Here is a 14,610-nt window from a genome sequence, read left to right as displayed (position 1 = left end):
GGAAACATCAACATCTTTTTTAAGGAGTGATTAAAAGTGCATCAGCAGCTGCAAATCTTATCTGGGCTGCTGTATTGCAATGAGGTTATAATTGCTGTTGTAAACTTGCAAATCTGCCTTTGATCAAATCTAAATGTTTCTAGTGCAACTGCAGTGTAAATCTGAAATAATGTTAAACAGTAGAGCTGGACTCTAAAGGTTATTGAATTTCAGTTCCTCTCCATGTTGCTGTGGTAATGCCATTGTGAGAGGAAAGGCTCAATAATGCATGTTGACCTTAACACACCCTTACACACCAGATATTAAAAAAAAGAAGCATATTAATCTTGATTAAAAAAAGCAAATATATATATTTTATGTTTTCAGTTTTTCATTGTTAGACAAGGAATTGTCCACTTCCTCTTATCCAGTAAGAGGTATCCGCTCTGATACAGAGCCATATTTCAAATGCTTCCCATCCTCTATAAAAAGACTCCTCGCAAGTAAACAGGATGTGGAGCTGGGGGGCACGGGACGTGAGTTATGACCTCATTTCAATAGGAGGAAGAAGAGATTTGATAGAGCAAAGCTTGCTTGTGCCTTATGATTACAGTAAACCCACAGCCAAGATTTATTATCAAAACACAAAGCCATAAATAAGAATTTGAGGCCGTCAACATGTTTCATATGAGGGTGTCAATCTGTGTCAATGTTGTGTGGATTTTTCAACAAAGTAGATAAGGAAGGTTTGAGGGCAATCTGATTCAGCCCTAAGACTTAATCTATGGACCCTTTTATAGGAACGATACAGGCAGGGTTTATAACACAAAATCAAATCTATGCTCTACACACAAGCCCGGCTGATTCATCACAGACTCAGCATAAAGAAATATGGTCCTCCTGCAAACCAATTAAGCTTACCTTAACTAGCATACTCAACAATTGACAGGTGTAAAGCTAACAGAACAGGAAAAAGTCTCTCACAAACACTTTGTGTCTTGAGTTGAAACAGCAAGGTATTACTGTACTGTGAAGAAAACCTGATCTAAATACCATATACCATGGTTATGAAAATCTACCAAATAAATGAATGCAAAAACTAACATATTTGTGGTGGTTTGGGTTTAAGCAGCTGCTGAAAATTTTAATGTCATCCAAGAGACACAATGAAGCTATACAGCAAAGACAAGAAAGCATGTAGGAGTGAAGGGATAAGTGCGTCTATTGTGTTTCTTACCCTCACAGACAGGCACACACAGACACACACACACACACATCTAGCTTAATCACGTGCATGCACACAATGCTCTCTGTTGATGGAGTTGGAATTGTTTAAAGTCAGTATGCAGTTCAGGAGATGGAAAACTGGAGACCTTTTGCCTGAGTGAACTGTGTTGTATTGTCAGACACACACAATCATTACTATGACCTCATCTTCTGCTTTTAGCCTGGACTCCAGCCTGATCTGGCCCTAGTCTCCACTAATTGGATTAAACTAGCAGAATCATGACTGTGCCAGGTTGCAAAAACAGCTTCTCTACATGTACTTCTGACTTATCTGAATGCACATAACACGTCTCTAAAATCTGCATTTCAAAATATATAATTTTGGTTTCATCATAAGCATGATGATGAATTTCATATTGAGGATTAAGTATGATAAAGACACAAAAATATCTACTTTTCTTAACTATTCTCAGGTTAAAGTGTGTATTCTATCTTAGATTACTTAATAACTTCATCATGTTTTAGCCAAAAGGCAGCACCTCAGTGTATGACCTGATGATGCACACAAAATTAAATTGGATGGTATTCCCATGAACAGTAGAAAAATGAATTAGATTCTGCACCCCAGAAGTAGCTACCCTTCTTCAGCCAAGTCTGAAGAAGCAGTTGTTCCTGAAACGTCACACGTGTGGTGATCTCCATTAAAGTTGTTTAGGAGCTACTTCTGGTGTGCGGACTCTATGGTTGTTTTTAGTCCCGCACACAGTTCTTCACTTTCTTGGATCGTGCGTATTTCTTTTTTTCTATTTTATTCCCATAAACACTCACAATGCCATAACTTCTGACATGCTCAAGGAGAAAATTAAGGAATCTCCGCCGTTTAAACAACCAGCAAACTGCTACAACATACACGTTTCTTCTACATCACGCCTTGCCTGAGCAGTTCTTTTGAAATGCTCAGTTTGTTGCATTTAAGCACACTGCACAAAAACACCATTCTTTAAATGTCCAGGCCAAAAACATTCCAAGCAGCCTGAACAATTCACTCACTGAGGCCGAGAGCAGCCATCCACTGCTGCTGGAAAAGTGGCCTCTGTGTGGACTGTGGACGGCCGCTGATGGTATTTTTATTTAGCAGAGTTAAGGAAAAAAGCTTTTTAAATCATCCTGGATTAGAGGGCCATTTTACCTAATACCAGGTGAAATGATTCTTTTAATACTTTGCAATACCATATGGCCATGCTTCTTCAAAGCAGAAAGCAACATTTCTATATGTGAGTGGACCTTATGTGTGTGGAAACATAAAAGATATAGTGGAAATTTATTTGTAAAATTATTGCGTGGGTGTTCGTCACAATAATTTGCTCTTCTAATACTGAGACTCGTGGAAGAGCCTGCCAGGCCCGACAGCACTCAGAGAACTGGAGTAGGCTTACGGACCAGACGAGGCTGATGAACCAGAAAAAGGAGAACAGGGTCGTTTCCCAAGAAGACCTGACAGCCTCTGTGGAGCATTAACCCAAAAAGCATCTACCTGTCGCCAGCTATGGAAGCTGCTGAGTTTTGTTGGTCCTGGCAGACTCCCAGACTGCCGTAAGCCCTGTGCATAGCGGCTGGGATTCATCCTCTTATGCCCAGAGGGAAGGGGATTTGGGACTTTATTTAGTGCCATTTAGAAAAGATTACCCTTTAACTGCAGTCTTGCCATTGGGCAAAAAAAATTTTATGGATAAAAGGGCTGACCAGAAGCCCCAAAAAGTGCTGAAAGGCCCCATATTAGGTCGCAGATAACAATGAGCACAGACTGAAAGCCCACTGAAAATATTCAAGCTTTGAGCGTGATAAACAACAACAATGGCTGGAATAAATGTGTGAAGAGAAAAAGGAAAAATTCTTAGAGTGCGAGACAAGCAGCTGGTGATGAAATATAGCTCGGGTTGGCAATACAAATGAGAACGACTTTATTTGTGACTCTTCATACAAGAGACCAGATGGATCTGTGTCCACGTCGTATCGTACATCCAATCAGCATTCAGCCCATTTAACAACACATGGCTTAGAGTCACACCAGATAGCTTTGTGTGGGGACATTGGTATATATTCTTTAGTGGTTTTGCCATTTCAAAAGGGACAAAAGTGACCAATCCTTTCAAATGTAACCACAATGGAACGCCTCTCTCAATCGCTCCTTTGTCATACACTATGTTCTGCCACCATTTAACCCTCTCTTCATCTGTACCACTCAAGACCAGTTAACCCCAGTGGGCTGAAACACACAAAAGGACAAATAGCCGAGCACAGAGAACCCAGGTTCAACCGACCTTGACAAAATTCAGTTTTCTGATTGTCTGGTTGAATTCCAGTGTTGCTGCTTTACTGGGAGAGTAGAACTGAATGACAAATATTCTCCCTTCGAATCAAATCATTTTTTTTCTACAATAACTTTATTGTGTATTTAGCAAGTGCATGCAAAATTTTGTTTTCACACTGTGAAATTTTTCCATGCGCAGGCCCTCAGAGTACAAAGGGGTGGGTCCAGTATTTTTGAGCCTTCACGACTTCCTACACAAAATTTTCAGGGATGAAAAAAAAAAAAAAAACACATTTAACCTCTGTCAAAAACTGCAACCAGATCAGTTTTAAACCCAGGGATTTATACAGGATTTGTAATGCACAGCTTTCCTATATACAGGAAAGCTATGCATTACTCAGACCTGCATTAGCAGTTGGAGGTATGGCATATGATGTCATCTGTGAGTAGCTTAAATTAAGTATATCAACAGCACCGGACAGTCAATCATCTTATGCTCTCACACTGCTTGAGTGTGATATATATCATCAACCACTTCACCATGTGACTTAACCTGTGATATGTAATCAGTATGACAGCTTGATTAAAGTCCACACAGCTTAGTCATATGGTAATTAGCAACCAGGGGGTGGGTGCTTTTATCAGAGCTGCTTGTTAAGTACAAATCAGCTGTTGAGCAGTTTAGATATAATTTACTGTGTCCAAAAAAATCATTGAGGAAAAGTAGCATCACCAAAAATAAATGGAATATGAAGTCTGAGCAATGTGATAGTCAAGGTCTCCCAGAAGTAGCAGGGGGCATTGGGTTAACTGACTCATATTCATTATAATGTACCAGCAGATGAATCACTCCATCAGGCAGGATGCTTTTGTAGCTGGAGTGTAGTAAGAAAGGAGAAAGGCGGATGTGCTGAGAGTCCCAGATGTACAAATGATAGCCTTTAAAATGCTCAATGCTTATACAGTCAAATGATACAGAATGCAGCAGGAACACTGTATTAAAATTACGGCTGGTAAAGTATGGCTGCTTCTAGTCTTTGCCCTGTACTATTCTAGCTAGCTCCAATCATCTCTCAGCAGTCACCCACAAACCTACTCAAAAAGCAGCACCTGCTGAGGAAGCAGCACGGAGCTGGACAGTTACTAAGCAACGGCAGTGCACGGGATTCCTCCATCTTCCTGCCTCAAGAGGAACGCGCATGTGTGTGTGCGTGTGTGTGTGTGTGTGTTGATGAGGGGTTCGGGACCGGCTGTGTGACTAGGGAAATTTTCCCACTGTCATGATGATTTCTCACTGAGTTTTTCTATCCTCGAGAAGGCAACAAAGTGAATGCATTTCAGTTGCTATGAATAAATCTCAGTCGTTTTCTTTTGTATTGTGTTTGCGCTTGCTACCAAGTCAGAAGACGTTTGGGGTAACTGGACAGAATCCTGTGTTAAGCAACCTTGTAAATCTCCCAGAGTCTGTGAAAAGAGACTAGCAGTCCAAACAGTGCCGCCTTTAGTGTAAATAGTAGCTGTGTACCAAAGACAACGTGACATTTTTACCTGACCAAAGATATGCGCTTTGGTCACAGTTGCAGGGACTGGTGACTCTGACCTGAAAGAAAGTTCTACCAATGAGACAATCATATGGTATTTGTCCTGCAATGATAAGTTGGATCTTTTCAAAGTGGAGCCTGACATAAGCTTTTCATGTCACCCCTCATCTTATGCTTTCTACCCACTACCTAGTGTAGAGTGGGTTTGTATTTCCCCCGTGACAGCATCACTTCTGCCCTTCATATGCAGAGGCTGGGCTGAAGGTTGGGTATCATCTTTCAAAGGTTAACATCTGATCAGCAATCTGCAACCAGCACAACTCAGCCCTGTGGCAAAAGAAAGAAACTCGGCTGCGCCTTTCATCAGCAAGCAAACCAGTTTACTGCCCACACAGATGGATGTTTGTGCTCCGTTTTGAGAGAGAAAGAAGACCAAAAATAATCAAAAAGTCCAATCGGGCTCACAGTGAGGCCTTCCTTTCCAACTGGCATATCTAGAAAAAGTAAGAAAATCTCTACAAATGTTTCCACTTATTTTTAACCACTTCCAGTTTGCTGCCATGGTGACTCTTTTGGTCTGTTTCTTCTATTCAGAGCTTTTAGAGGTCGTTCCTTTCTGACAAAGTGAGACTCTCTTGGCAAAAAAGAAACAAAAAAAAAAAAAAAAAAGCATGAGAAAAATTGAGCAGCAGTTGCTGAGACAGCCCAAAGACCTCCTCCTCCCTATTTTAACAACCACAAGAGAGTGGGCCATGGGAAGACAGGGAGAAACAAGAAGGAGAAGCAGAGAGCTGGAAAACACCTCCGCGTGTGTCTCAAAAAGCAAAGGAAGCAGCAAGCAGAGATCTGGCAAGGCACTAAAGGGTTTATCATGAAGTAAGCTTTCACACATTTTGGTTGTTTTGCTTAGTGGAGGGGACATAAGAAGAACTGGTATTAAAGGAGGATGTGAGCAACTATGAACAGGCCTGTGTCAGTGCAGGAAACTTTTTTTTCACCATGAGTGGGCAGAGAAAGAAGAATCAGAGGAAAACAGCAGCTGGGGGACTTTTCTGCCAAACCTCACTCTAAAGTCATACTCCTCTCCATCTAAATCCCAACACAGTGACAAACTGCTGCTCTAGTGAAGAAAACTGGACACACTGTGATATGACAGTAGGGAATAAGTAGGGCCACTGTTCAGAAAAAAACAGTCACACCCTTTATCTGACTCTCAAGACCAGCTTGAACCATTGCTCTTGAAATTCTTTCCATTCCCCAAAGAGTCACAGCTCATCTGGTTTCCCTCTGAAAGTTGTTCATCCCTCTGCTCAGCGGGAAAGTTCAAAATTCAAATGTACTCCCGCCCTTTCCTACTTAACAAGATATTCTTGTTTGCAGGACCCGCCTGAGCTCAGAGAACACTCTGACAGGCAATCTATGGATCTCAATGTTATTTCAAAACGCTCAACGGAAGTAAACAACTAAATAAGTGTCCCACATCCCTTTTATGTCCAGCATCAAACACAGTCCTACAGATCATTTGCGGTAATAATGATTAAGAATTAATTAAATAAATATCTGTGGAAACACACTGGGCTTATGCTAGCTTTGAGCCAGACAAGAACGTCTTGAAGAAGGGGCCTAAGAGCTGCAGCATCAATAAGTGAAAGTGGCAGTGAAATGGGGAAAACCCTGTGTATGGAGGGGGTGGGGAACAGAGAAAGAATCCCTTCCTCTGATTGCATTTGTGACCTTGCTGGATAAGAGGCAGATGCTTGCCCAAATGTCACAGTAAATCACAGTAAGTCCCAATATTGAACATTGTAGTGATAGGTTTACATACTGTGAAAATGACAAGGATAATCATAATGTAACCTTAATATGTACTCTTAAAGGTAAATCTAAGGTTTATAGTTTTAGGGTTTATGTTAAGGGGCTATCAATCCTAGATGAGAATCTTATCTTCACATATTCTGTGATTTATTTATTTTTGTACACTGCCTACCTCTCTCAGCTGGTCGAGCTCCTGTCGGACGGCCTCGTACTCCATCTCCAGATCTTCGTACTGCTGTTTGAGTTGCTGCTTCTCCTCCAGTACCGCCAGCCCGTATTCCGCCGCCTGGATCTTCTCGTTCGTGGTCTCACTCAGCTCCCGGGAAAGACGCCCGATCTCGGCCCGCAACCATTCCGGGCCGGCCTCCATCAACAGCACAGCGTCGGGATAGCCCTGCTCTTCCACGGACATGATCGCCACTGGTGAAGATCAACCAACGCACGCTAGCTGATCTGCGACAGGAGGATGTCAATGCGTCTTCAAGCGGCGTAACCTTGAAGAAGAAGCGGTTACTCAAATTCTTCTGTATTTAAATTGCATGATTGTTACATTTGCGTTTCTCGTTGCCCGGTCTTGTTTCTTTGGTCATGTAGATGACTCCGTTCAGTTATGTTCGTCAGCGGAGTCCGCTGTTATCTCTTACTGACGCTCCATCGTTGCGCTCCTGCGTTTTCGTCTCCACTCTCCCGGTTAGTCGGAGCGACAGCGCAGGAGCAGGAGTACCAATTGCCAAGGCGAAAGAGCGAGGATAAACAATATCCGGTTCTTGCCTTCAAAATAAAACTGCGGTTGAAGAAAATAGCTTGTGGTAGCCGATTTATTCTGCCTTGTGTACGTAATAAAAATATAAAGGCACAAACATTTTAGAGAATCTATGAAGCGTACAGAAAGGGATTGATACTGTCACACCAAATCAGCACTTTTGTACTTTATTTTGAAGAAGAAAACAGCTTCTCTTCAGCTAGTGCGACAGGCTTGTTTGAAACAGCTGAATGGTCGGTTTGGTTTAATGAGATGCACCTACGCAATCAGCTGGGAAAGCGCCTGCCCCCTGCTAGTGCTTATCGGGAAATGTAGTACTCATAGTAGGTGTAGGCCGCAAACCGGACCGGCAAGCCCACGAAAGAACTCATTTCCCATAAGGCCTATTAGTTTGCTTATGTGGAGCGCGGACATCTTTGTCCAAACCGCTTGTTGTCATAGAAATAGAACGAACAGACGCGCTAACGGCTGACCCGCGGCAGCTGACACGCGTATATCTGCTGCCATCTGTCGGAAAAGTTTATAATTAATATTGAGACGCAGCCATGCTCACTTTTTTGTCACTGGGGCCACACTATATATTATTTGTACATTAAATCAAAAGTAAGCTTGCTACTTGCTTCTCAAATGGAACTTGCCTTTAACACGCAGACTAGAGGAATTAGGGACATTCTGATTAGTAGACAACCCACTCTACTTCCTGAGCCACAGCCACACATTAAAATAAGCATTGCAAGAGTATACAGTCATGTGAACAAGAATGTCTTCCTGGTCTCCATACAGTCCTTTACACCTTCATGAATTCCATAGGAATTAAGAGGGTAAGTAGCAGCCAGGTACTGCTAATCAAATGCACTTGATTAGCTGATTGTGTTAACACAATGCCATCATCTTACCAGGAGTGGGCGTCCCAGGAAATACACCCCAAATACACCCCATGCAATTTTCAGAAAAACTTCAAAAACCCTAAGATTTACATTTCAGATTCTACAGGTCTCAGTTAGCATGTAAAAAGTTAACGTTTATGACAATAAAATTTGAAAAAGACTGAAGAAATATGGCTTGTTTGGAAGGGTTGCCAGGAGAAAGCCTCTCTAAAAAGAACATGGAAGCACAGCTTGGGTTTACATAGTTGCTTCAGAGCAAACCAGAAGACTTCTGGAGAAAGTCCTTTGAACAGATGAGACCAAAGTTGAGATGTTTCTTTATAATGCACAAAGCATGGTACCATTATAGGATGCCACATATGGAACAAGTCCAATTGTGAATTTTTCTTGTTTCTAAATATTCCACAGTTAACTGTTAATGATATTATAACAAAATGGAAGCAATTCGGAATGACAGCAACTCTGACATGAAGTGGTAGGCCACATAAAATCACAGCGTGAGGTCAGTGGATGCTGAGGCGCATAATAAGCAGAGGTCACCAACTTTCAGCAGAGTCAGTTGCTACAGACTTTCAAACTTCATGTGGCTCTAGAGCAGTGGAGATGTGTAATCTAGAGTGACAAACCATTCCTGTGGATGAGTCTGGGTTTGGTGGTTGCCAGGAGAACAGTACTTGTCTGACTGCATTGTGTCAAGTGTAAAGTTTGGTGGAGGGGGTGGGGGGGGGGGGGGGGGGGGGGGGGGGGTTATGGTGTGGTGTTGTTTTTCAGGAGTTGGGCTCAGTCCTTTAGTTCCAGTGAAAGGAAATTTTAATGCTTCAGCATACCAAGACATTTTGGATAATTTCATGCTCCCAACTCTGTGGGAACAGTTTGGGGATGGCTGCTTCCTACTGCAACATGACTGCACACCAGTGCACAAAGCAAGGTCCATAAAGACGTGGATGAGTGAGTTTGGTGTGGAAGAACTTGACTGGCCTGCACCAAGTCCTGACCTCAACCTAACGGAACACCTTTGGGATGACTGCAAGCCAGGCGTTCTCATCAAACATCAGTGTCTGACCTCACAAATGCGTTTCTGGAACAATGGTTCAAAATTCCCATAACCCCCCCCCCAAACCTTGTGGAAAGCATTCTCAGAAGGGTTAAAGCTGTTATGGCTGCAAAAGGTGGGATGACATCATATTAGACCCTATGGGTTAAGAATGGGATGGCACTCAAGTTGTGAAGGCAGATTAGCAAATACATTTGAAAATAAAGTGTATCAGCACAAACACCTCACGCCATCTGTCAAGCACAGTGGTGGAGGGGTGACTGATTAGGACAATGATCCCAAACAAAGCAGCAAAGCTACAACAGAATGGCTGAAGAAGAAAAGAATCAAGGTGCCGCAATGGCCCTGTAAAATTCCAGCTCTCAACCTGATTAAAATGCAGGACCCTGAAAGAGCTGTGCAGAAACGAATACCCGCAAACCTCGATGAATTTAAGCAACGTTATAAAGAAGAGAGGGCCAAAATTCCTCCACAAAGAGGTGTGAGACTGAAAGGTCATAAAGAAAATTATTAAAGTTATTGCTGCTAAAGGTGGTTCTGCAAGCTATAGAGTCATGGGGTGTACTTAGTTTTTCACAAGACTGCATTGAGTCCTGCAAAAACATTATTTTTTTCCCACGACTTCTCTTTATTAGGTGCATTAATAATGAATATGTTAATAATCCCCTAACATATGTATTACAACACAGAGAGAGACTTTTTTTTCTAAATAAAACCTTTTACATTTTGCTGATAATACTTTTCTATGTTTACTCAATTAACTATCTGAATACAATACATTTGTGTGTTTTACAGTGAATTATTGCCCCTTTTACAGCAACGATTTCTTCCACCACTGCGTATTGTTCTTGACAGATTGTATGCCAGATTTGTAATCTTATTGTAAATCCAGTCTTTAACGCTTGTGACACAGAGCTGGTTTCTGACTGAAGCACACTCTGGTAAGTGAGCTTTTTGAGAATGGACTGAAAAGGAGATGTTATGTTTATAGTTACAGATAAGAATGCGCAGATTAAATCTAAGCATCACATGCTTGTTTGAAGGGATCATAAGACACGTCTCCTGTCGTGCAGTCACCTGTTTTGTCACTTGTGACCAGGATCAGGGACTTCGTTAAGTTTGAACTGAATCATTTCTAGATTTTTTTGTTTTTTATTCGTCTGTGATCATGTTTTACTCCTGCAGGTGAAAAGTTCAATATATTTATATTACAGCACCATATAGTTTTGTTTGCACTTCACTGTATTAGTGAGGTCAAGCATAAAAATCCCGGATGGCCGCACTCCTCACCTTATCTCTAAGGGAGAGGCCAGCCACCCTTCGAAGGAAACTCATTTCTGCCGCTTGTATTCGCGATCTTATTCTTTCGGTCACAACCCAAAGCTCGTGACCATAGGTGAGGGTAGGAACGTAGATCGACCGGTAAATCGAGAGCTTCGCTTTTACGCTAAGCTCCCTCTTCACCACGACGGACCGGTGCAGCGTCCGCATCACTGCAGAAGCAGCCCCGATCCGCCTGTCGATCTCCCGTTCCCTTCTCCCATCACTCGTGAACAAGACCCCGAGATACTTGAACTCCTCCACTTGAGGCAAGAACTCGTTCCTGAGCCGGAGATGGCACTCCACCCTTTTCCGGCTGAGGACCATGGCCTCAGACTTAGAGGTGCTGATTCTCATGCCAGCCGCTTCACACTCGGCTGCGAACCGTTCCACTGCGAGCTGGAGGCCCCCCCCGATGAAGCCAACAGAACCGCATCATCTGCAAAAAGCAGAGATGAGACTCTGAGGCCACCAAGGAAGAAGCCTTCCGCCACCTGGCTACGCCTAGAAATTCTGTCCATAAAAATTATGAACAGAATCGGTGACAAAGGGCAGCCCTGACGGAGTCCAACACCCACAGGAAACAAATCCGACTTATTACCAGCTATACGGACCAAGCTCTCACTGTGGTTGTACAAGGACTGAATGGCCCGCAACAATGGGCCAGACACCCCATACTCCCACAGAACCTCCCAAAGGACACCCCGAGGGACACGGTCGAATGCCTTCCCCAAGTCCACAAAGCACATGTAGACTGGTTGGGCAAACTCCCACGCACACTCGAATATCCTTGAGAGGATAAAGAGCTGGTCCAGCGTTCCGCGACCAGGTCGAAAACCGCATTGTTCCTCCTGGATCCGAGGTTCAACTAACGGACGGACCCTCCTTTCCAGCACCCTGGCATAGACCTTACCGGGGAGGCTGAGGAGTGTGATCCCCCGAAAGTTGGAGCACACCCTCCGGTCTCCCTTCTTAAAGATGGGGACCACCACCCCGGTCTGCCAATCCAATGGCACTGCCCCAGATCTCCACGCGATGTTGCAGAGTCGTGTCAACCAAGACAGCCCTACAACATCCAGAGCCTTCAGGAACTCAGGGCGAATCTCATCCACCCCAGGGGCCCTGCCACCAAGGAGTTGTTTAACTACCTCAGTGACCTCACCCCCAGTGATGGTCAAGTCATCCCCCTCATCCCCAGACTCTGCTTCCACTACAGAAGGCGTGTCAGTGGGATTCAGAAGGTCCTCGAAGTATTCCTTCCACCGTCTGACTATAGCCTCAGTTGAAGTCAGCAGCACCCCCCCCCGCACTATAAACAGTGTGAGTGAAGCACTGCTTTCCCCTCCTGAGTCGCCTGACGGTTTGCCAGAATCGCTTCGATGCCGTCCGAAAGTCTTTTTCCATAGCCTCACCGAACTCCTCCCACACCCGAGTTTTTGCTTTGGCCACTACCCGAGCTGCATTCCGCTTGGCCTGTCGATACCTGTCAGCTGCCTCCGGAGTCCCACAGGCTAACCAAGCCCGATAGGACTCTTTCTTCAGCTTGATGGCTCCCTTCACCTCCGGTGACCACCATCTGGTTCGGGGGTTACCACCACGACAGGCACCAACCACCTTGCAGCCACAGCTCTGAGCAGCAGCCTCAACAATGGAGGTGCGGAACATGGTCCATTCGGACTCAATGTCCTCAGCCTCCCTCGGAATGCTGTCGAAGTTCTGCCGGAGGTGGGAGTTGAAGATCTCCCGGACTGGGGCTTCTGCCAGGCGTTCCCAGCGCACCCTCACAATACGTTTAGGTGTGCCAGGTCTGTCCAGCATCTTCCCCCGCCACCTGATCCAACTCACCACCAGGTGGTGATCAGTTGACAGCTCAGCTCCTCTCTTCACCCGAGTGTCCAAAACATACGGCCGCAGATCTGATGATACGATTACAAAATCGATCATCGACCTGCGACCTAGGGTGTCCTGGTGCCATGTGCACTTATGGACATCCTTGTGTTCGAACACGGTGTTTGTTATGGACAAACTGTGGTTTGCACAGAAGTCCAATAACAAAACACCATTCGGGTTCAGATCGGGCAGGCCGTTCCTCCCAATCACGCCCCTCCAGGTCTCACTGTCATTGCCCACGTGAGCGTTGAAGTCTCCCAGCAAGACTATGGAGTCACCAGATGGAGCACTCTCCAGCACCCCGCCCAGCAACTCCAAAAAGGGTGGGTACCCTGAACTGTCATTCGGCGCATAAGCGCAAACAACAGTCAGGACCCGTTCCCCAGCCCGAAGGCGCAGGGAAACTACCCTCTCGTCCACCGGTGAAAACTCCGACGTACAGGCAGCAAGCCGGGGGGATACAAGAATACCCACCCCAGCTCGCCGCCTCTCACCGAGGGCAACTCCAGACTGGAACAGAGTCCAGCCCTTCTCCAGGAGACTGGTTCCAGAGCCCAGGCCATGCGTTGAGGTGAGCCCAACTATATCTAGCTGGTATCTCTCAACCTCACGCACTAGCTCAGGCTCCTTCCCCATCAGAGAGGTGACATTCCAGGTCCCAATAGCCAGTTTCGATAGCCGGGGATCAGTCCGCCAGGGCCTCCGCCCTCGGCCACCGCCCGACACACACTGCACCCGACCCCTACGACACCTCCTGCGGGTGGTGGGCCTGCAGGAGGGCGGGCCCATGTAACCTCTTCGGGCTGCGCCCGGCCAAGCACCACAGGCTAATGCCTGGCCACCAGACGCTCTCCCTCGAGCTCCCTCCCCAGGCCTGGCTCCAGGGTGGGGCCCCGGTAACCCTATCCCGGGCAGGGTAAACTGTTCCCTTGTTTTTTCACTCATAAGGGTCTTCTGAACTGCTCTTTGTCTGGACCCTCACCCAGGACCAGTTTGCCATGGGAGACCCTACCAGGGGGACAAGCCCCCAGACAACATAGCTCCTGGGATCACTGGGACACACAAACCCCTCCACCACGATAAGGTGGCGATTCACGGAGGAGAATATCACTCATTTCTCATATTTCCTATTTGATCACATGAATGCAAAGAAAATATTAGAATGTAACTTAAGTAATTTAGTGAAAATACAGCATATGTATACTAAAGCAGCCATTTATATGTTGATGGTGCCGCTCTACCACCATCAATACATGGTAAAATTTTTACAGCTCAGCTCACACCATAAATAATTTTGGTAATCAAGTCTAATAATTTTAGTTTTAGTCAAATCTTCCTGTGATATGTGCAGCAGCAATTTACATTTACACTGAGATTATTGGCTTTGAAGTCTCTTCAAATGCTGCACACAATAAAGTGATCTCTCCTCTCTAACCTGAAGCTAACCAGCTTTAGCAAGATAAGCCAATAAGATTTTATCTACTTGCTGTGCTACTAAGGTCCCACTATTTGTTGCAGCAGAATAGCGAAGCTTAAGTCTACTGATATCAGAAATCCCTTTATGCCTATTCACATCAAAAGATGTTCTTATAATTAATAAAATATGTAGTTTATGCAGTGTGGTTCGGTGTTAAGTGAATATAATCATGTATTTAGAAAAGCAAAATTTGCATAAGCCCATTAAAAGGCAATGTAAATGTGGTTGGTGTAAGATTTTCTTGAGGAGTGGCTGCTCTATTTTATACTTGTTCCTGATAAGATTAGTAGTCTAATCTGGGAGGAGTCAAGAATAGTCTTACGGTCCCCCCAGAGCTGCAGACTAA

At 44.6% G+C, this 14,610-nt stretch overlaps 1 protein-coding gene across 3 annotated transcripts in view; it reads right to left on the bottom strand.

Moving 5' to 3' along the window:
* The window catches only part of bicd2 (BICD cargo adaptor 2), a 39,275-nt gene extending 31,703 nt beyond the window's left edge, over nucleotides 1–7,572 (bottom strand). For all 3 annotated transcript variants that reach the window (XM_030732768.1, XM_030732769.1, XM_030732767.1), the window contains exon 1: nucleotides 7,046–7,572. In XM_030732768.1, coding sequence (XP_030588628.1) covers nucleotides 7,046–7,285 — 240 coding nt within the window. In that variant the 5' untranslated portion in view covers nucleotides 7,286–7,572. The remainder of the gene's footprint in view (nucleotides 1–7,045) is intronic.
* Nucleotides 7,573–14,610: the final 7,038 nt, after the last annotated feature.

The sequence above is a fragment of the Archocentrus centrarchus genome, chromosome 7 (assembly GCF_007364275.1).
Source record: "Archocentrus centrarchus isolate MPI-CPG fArcCen1 chromosome 7, fArcCen1, whole genome shotgun sequence".
Classification (NCBI taxonomy): Eukaryota; Metazoa; Chordata; class Actinopteri; order Cichliformes; family Cichlidae; genus Archocentrus; species Archocentrus centrarchus.
Note: the sequence above shows the minus strand (reverse complement) of the source record. Positions and strands in the feature narration are given on the sequence as shown.